The sequence below is a fragment of the Desmodus rotundus genome, chromosome 7 (genome assembly GCF_022682495.2).
Source record: "Desmodus rotundus isolate HL8 chromosome 7, HLdesRot8A.1, whole genome shotgun sequence".
In the NCBI taxonomy this organism is placed as follows: domain Eukaryota; kingdom Metazoa; phylum Chordata; class Mammalia; order Chiroptera; family Phyllostomidae; genus Desmodus; species Desmodus rotundus.
Window position 1 is genome coordinate 117,901,349 of NC_071393.1, and position 6,100 is coordinate 117,907,448.

The 6,100-nt window shown below is 59.2% G+C and overlaps 1 protein-coding gene across 1 annotated transcript; it reads right to left on the reverse strand.

Annotated features, from left to right (window-relative positions):
- Window positions 1-1,429: 1,429 nt before the first annotated feature.
- On the reverse strand, window positions 1,430-5,525 carry IRF2BPL (interferon regulatory factor 2 binding protein like). Its single transcript, XM_053928628.2, has one exon. It carries the CDS (start codon window positions 4,602-4,604, stop codon window positions 2,250-2,252), a length of 2,355 nt encoding a protein of 784 aa, XP_053784603.1. The 5' UTR covers window positions 4,605-5,525; the 3' UTR covers window positions 1,430-2,249.
- Window positions 5,526-6,100: the final 575 nt, after the last annotated feature.

The following is a 6,100-nucleotide window of genomic DNA, read 5'->3' on the forward strand; positions in this document are numbered from 1 at the left end:
AGATTCTTAAAGAGGTGAGACAGGCGCCTCCCATGCACCAGGAGTGAGAGGCTGCAGGCTGAGAGGCTGCAGCAGATCCAGGACCTGCCATTTATCCACACCCCCAGCACACACACAGAACACACACACACTCTCATGGTTTCCACTACTTCGATGATGGTGGTGGCAAAGCAGGAACAGAAACTAAAAGGGTGTTATTAACAGCAAGTCCCAACACCAACCCAACCTCCACACCTCCACACCACACCAGCAGTGCTCTGAGCTAGCTAACCCGTGATTTGTCCCCCCCACCCCCAAACGTGCCTGTGCCCATACCACTTCCCTACCCTCCTGCTCCCTCTTTGATGGGAGTGGGGTGAGGGGGGTCACCAAGTCTCTTCCCTTATTTGCTTATTCCTTGGTGGGAACTGCCCTGGCCCACCTTGCCCCAATCAGGATGGGGTGTGGCCAGGAATGAATTTCAGATGGGATCGCAGGTGGTTTTACTCTTGTCCCATTTGCCTCCCAGGAAAGTACAAGGTTCACACCAGGCTCCTTTGCCTTCCCCCAGCTCTGGGACAGCTCCAGTCTGGACTCCACCAAGGGGGCTCAAAGCTCTAAAGGACATTCCTGTTCCCCAGTCTCCTTCCCCACACTCTACACCTCACAAATGCCACCAGATTAGATAAGGAATTCATTTCTTCACCAGGGGAATGGGTTTTATTTCATGTCCTAAGTGACCTTTGCTCAGAAACTGGGTTTGGGGTTTTTTCTCTCTTCCCCACTCCCCACAACTTTCTCCTGGCTAGCCAAGCGCCCTGCCTTTAGGAATACGTATCAAAAAGGGAGGACTGAAAAACGTGTAATAAATGAGGTGGAACTGCTTCTCCAGTGCATCACCTGGAAGCCGCTGGGCACTCTCCTGGCTTCGCAGTACATGCATTTGCTTCCCAGTTGCCCACACCTCTCCTGCCTCCCTGGCGGCTCTCAGCTCTGTTGCTTTTTTGCTTTAAATGTGGGAATACAGTGATATCTGCCACATCTAAGAGGCAAAGCACCCTAAGCTCTCCCCACCCCACCCCAACCCTTGCACAAGTCATAGCTGCACTGGGTGTCAGTATATACTAATGGCCACAAGGCAAGGCACCAAAAAAGCATTCCTGACTGCCATTTGCAGCTGGGGCACCCACACAGCCAGAAGAAAATAGAGATGCTGGAGAGTAAACAGAACTCCCTTAGTCAGCAACTGTCCCTGCCCTAGAGGTGAATGTAAATAGCCTGGTACTGAGGGGGCAGGGCAAGCCAGGCAGCACAGGGCCTTCTGCAGATGCCATTTCTGAGGGCTTTCCAAGGCACCAGCATCCGAGTTCCAGCTGGAGGTAGGGAGTGTCCCCGGTGTTGGAGCTGCAGCCTACCCCGAGAAAAACACACTTGCTGACTCGGGGCAGAATTAATATCAATTGAATTTATTACAAGTTACTAAGCTCCAAGGCACATTACAGTGTTCTGTTAACTACAGAAATGTATAAAGGACAAACAGAGCAGGTTCTCCATGTCTAGCATTTCGCTCTACTGTTCAAAAGCATCCGTGCATCGATAAAGCAAAAACAAAACAACACATGAAGGTCCGCCACATTCAGGTCAGTTGAAACAAACCCAAACATTTTCCCTCACAAACTTGCAACGAAAAACACCCCACCCCACCCCCAACATCCCCTTTACCATTTTGCAAACAAAACAGAAAAACAAAACAAAACAAAACAAAGTGAAGACTTCAACACTTGGGGCTGTTTAGAAAGAAGCTGTCACCATTTTATAGCATCTTTTTTTAGGCAGCAACACTGGCCTTGGCAAAAAAAAAAAAAATCATTTTCTTTTGTGTGTTTCTTTTCTTTCAGAGAGTGCATAACATTTACAAAAATACACACCAGCAGCAGTGTTGCTTAGGGCTATTAACTCTGTACCTAGGCAAACACTCTGCCACCAAATAAATGCTAACAAATATGATGCAAATGACCCAACCAATATTATACTGCTTAACACAAACCAGCTTATCCTTCAAATGAAGAAGTTACATACCTTAGTTTCAAAATATAGAAACATACGACGAAAATAATGTCTATACATAAGACTAACTTTTTGCAGTTTTGTTATATTCACAATTCTACATCTTGGGGGTGAGGGGAGGGAGGGTCGATGTAAATGGGGGGAGGGGCCCTCTGGATTGGAGAGGAGCTGGTCTGGATGAAAAGAGATGGCTGTCTTGTGGTTCAAGGGTCTCTCTCCTTTTTCACTTTAACATCCCCAGCTAAGATCGTCGCGATCTCACCCTGCATGAAGGCCCAAGGTACATTCGACCCAACTAGGGGGCATTTCTCTCCGCTGGGGCAGTACACCTCGCCGGTGGCCCCCTGAGCCTTGATACTCTCTCTTGAGCAAGGGAAGCAGAATTTGTGGCTGGGGACGGATGGGCACTGAACGAAATGCGTGTCCTCCAAACGTTCGTGGCAAATGGTACAGCACAGGGGCCCACTGTTGGCCATAGGGGAATCCGGAATGTTTTGGGGGTGCACTTGGTCCATACCCGGGTGGGTGCTAGGCGGCGGGGGCGCCACCTGCAAATTTAGGTCCCCATTCCGTGAGGCCAAGCGGCGTTGCCCAGGCACAGAGGCCGGCGACACTGGGCTGCTGCTGTTGCGCCGCGCGGACGCAGTGGTGGAGTGCACAGAACTGCCATCCTTGGGCGAGTGCGCCGTACCCAGAGTGTCTGCCACCGACATGAGGGCGGCCATGGGGGACGGACCGTTCTGAGGGGCTGACTCGGGCGGGGTGGTCCGGTTGGAATGGGGTCCCAGTGGTGGAGGCGGCGGGGGCGGACCCCCAGCCGCATGCCCTGGCGCTGCAAAACCCCCGGCCGACATGGTGAGCTTTAGTGCCTCGCTCTGGTTCGCTATCCACTGCTGCCTCTGCTGCTCCTCGCCCAGCTTCAGAGTGCCCTCGGCGGAGTCCGGAGGCTCCGGAGACGCCTTCCTCTTGCGCAGGCTGGCGGCTGCGCCCCGGCCAGAGGGGGCAGCAGGCGGCAGGGCCGCGGTCCCCGGGGGTGCACTGGGGGCGCGGCTTAGACTCACCAGCGCCGTGGGCAGCATGGGGCAGCTGGCATCCAGGTAGGGCTGGGGCAGCATGTCGGCTCCGGGCACGCCCTCCTTAAAGAAGCGCACGGCCTCGGGGAGCAGGTCTCCAAGTAGGCGCCAGTCCCCGGAGCCGTGTTTCTTCTCGTACTCCAGATACTTAAAGCCGGAGGACAGACCCCGGCCGAAGTCCTTCATACAGTCCTGGTACATCTGCTTGGCCACCCCAGATGCGCTGGAGTACACGTTGCCTGAGCCCGTGGGGTACTCAATGAACAACTTCAACTCGTAGTCCATGCCAGGCTTGGAAACAGCGTCGAAGGCGAAGACTCGGCCCAGCAGCGAGTGGTCCTTCTTGAACCGCACCTCGTAGGGCGTGCAGCCAGCCAGCGTGAGCAGCGTGTCGCGGACCATCTTGGGCTTGTTGGCCCACTCCTCTGCACGGTTGCGCAGGCTCTCGCTCAGCTCTGCCAGGGCCTCGGCGTTACGCTGCTTCTCCTTCAGTTCGCGCTCCTGGTCGGTGCTTGACACCGAGCCGGGCCTTTTGCCACCAGCACCCACGCCCACCTCAGCAGCCGACGACGAGGTCGAAGACGACGCGGAGGAAGACGCGGCAGATACGCCCGGCGCGCCCCCGAGACAAGTGGGGCCCCCAGGGGCCCCTGGGGGCGCGGGTGTCGGGGGCCCACGGCTGCCGAGGCCATGCGGTGGCGGTGGGGGCAGCACGGCGGCGCTGGCAGGACCATTAAGCAGCGTCTGCGGCAGCAGGTTGGGGGGCACAGTAAGCTGGGGGCCTCCTCCACCCCCCGGGTTAGGCAACCCCGTCACTAGCCCACCGTGCGTCCCGCGCCGCGACGCCACCGACGCTGACGCCGCTGAAGACGAGTTGGGGCTCTGGCGGTTCAGTTCCGGGGGTCCCTCCTCTGGTGCCGGCTTGGGGAAGCCGTTGGGACCCCCCAGGCCGTTGGGCAGCCGGGCAGCGTGGCTGCTGCTTCCCAGGCTCACCGGTGGTGGCGGGTACTCGAAGCGGCTGCGCTGTTCCACTGCGGCGGCGGCGGCGGCAGCGGCAGCTGCGCTCAGGCCATAGCGCTCTAGGCCGGACGGGGCCGCCAGCACCGCAGGCTTGCTGGAACCATCGACGTGGTTGAGCTGCTGTTGCTGTGCCTGCGGCGGCTGCTGCTGCTGTTGCTGCTGCTGCGCAGCGGCCGCTGCAGCCGCCGCCGCTGCCGCTGCCGCCTCCTTAGCTGACAAGGCCACCGTCTTGACCCCGACTGGTGGCGGCGGCCCCGGGGAGCGGCCGTCCTGGAAGCATCCATGCGCCCGCTTCAGCTGGCGCGCGGTCTCGATCACGAACTCGATGCGATCGGCGCCCTCGTAGTTTACGCAACCGCGGCATACGGGTTCCGAGAAGTCCCAGATCATGGCCCAGGGCATACGGGGCAGGTCGCACAGGTAGCAAGATTGTCTCCGGGACGAGGACACCTGCGCCGCCGACATGATGCCAACCCAGGGGAAAGTAGGCCCCCGCCTGGGCTCTCTCCGCAGCGCCTTCGCCTGCGGGAGGACTGGCCGCCTGGGGAGAGAGTCCAGCTGCGGGGGAGGGAGGGGGGGCGAGAAAGTTCTGCCCCAGGGGCTGGAGGGAGCGCGACTCTCCACCGCCGGCGCAGCGCTTCTCCTCTGGGGCTCCACCGCCCTGGCGGCGGACGAATTCAGCCCTCTCCTCGCCCCCACCTCCTACTGCGGCTGTTTCTTCGGAAGGGGAGCTCAGGCGCCTTCTTCCTGGTGCCGCGGACCCGGGCTGGAAGCTCCAGGCCCGGGGGGAGGGGGCGAGGGTGCCCAGTGCCGCCTGCCGTTAGCTCTTGGCCCCCTCCCCGTAGTGGCTGGTGGGTGGAAGCTCGAAAGGGGCTGTGTCTTCCTCTCCCCTGAGGGTCCCCCTACGAGCTGCGTCCTCTCCCCGCCAGGCTGCCTGGAGCGAGGCTAGAGGGTTCAGTGCCACCCGGTGCCCGGGTGTCCAATCTTGCTGAAGTCGTTGCTTCCCTGGAGGGCCGGGGTAGGGAGGGGGTGATTGCCGAGAGAGGAGCTTGTCCCCTCCGCAGCGTCGGCTGTTCCGCGGGCGGCGGCTGAATTTGCACGGCCACAGCTTCCAGGACGCACGAGATCAGAGGAGAGGAGCGCTCGCACGCAGGCTCCCGCCGCCCCCAGGCCAGGCCGGCGCCCGGGCCGCTGCGGCTGGCGGCGCTCACGTTGGCTGCAGGGCGCTCGCTCGGCGCCTGGGCCCGGGTCGCATCCCTTCGCACTCGCCGGGAATGTGGGGTTGTGATTGTTACTCTACGTTCCGGAGGCGCGTCTCGGCGCTCCTGCTCGCGCTGCGGCTCGCGCTGTCCCGGGCTTGGCCGCGCGGGATGCCGCCCGGGCGGAGCGCTGACGTCACCACCATGCTCTGCACCAGTTCTTCCTCCCCCTCCCCGCCCCTTTACACTTCCTCTGTCTGTGGAGCCCACTTGTTGCTCGACAAAGGCGCATGCGCGGCACAACGCCCAGATTCCTCCCAGTCGGCCCCTCCTCTGTGCCTCCACCTTCCCCTCCCCCTTCCCGTGTGTGTACGACAGCTGAGGCCTGGCGAGCTAAAGCTGGAAGTCCAGGGTTGGGGGTGGAAATTAAACAGACGATGACCTTTCCTTTCCCCGCCCGGCTTTCCCAAATAAAAAGGCATTTAAAAACCACAAGCTCGTTTCCGATCCCGCTTCCCACCCACCCCCGGGCAGTGAATTTAAATGTCCTGTATCAAATTTTCGCTGTGAATTTCGTATAGGGTATTACCTATTTCATCTTCAATCAAACCTTTCCCCCATCCCCGGAATGGATGTTACATTCATTGCTATCAACTGATGCCGAAACACCTGCAAAATTAGCTGTTTTCCATTCTTCCAGAAACTGCATTTCGATTTGTTTTTGTGCCCTGGTCTAGAAACCTGAGCTTCTACGATGGAGCT

What these genes read in the sequence shown, in the direction of transcription:
- IRF2BPL (XM_053928628.2), bottom strand. Translation starts at nt 4,604, where the DNA reads ATGTCGGCGGCGCAGGTGTCCTCGTCCCGGAGACAATCTTGCTACCTG.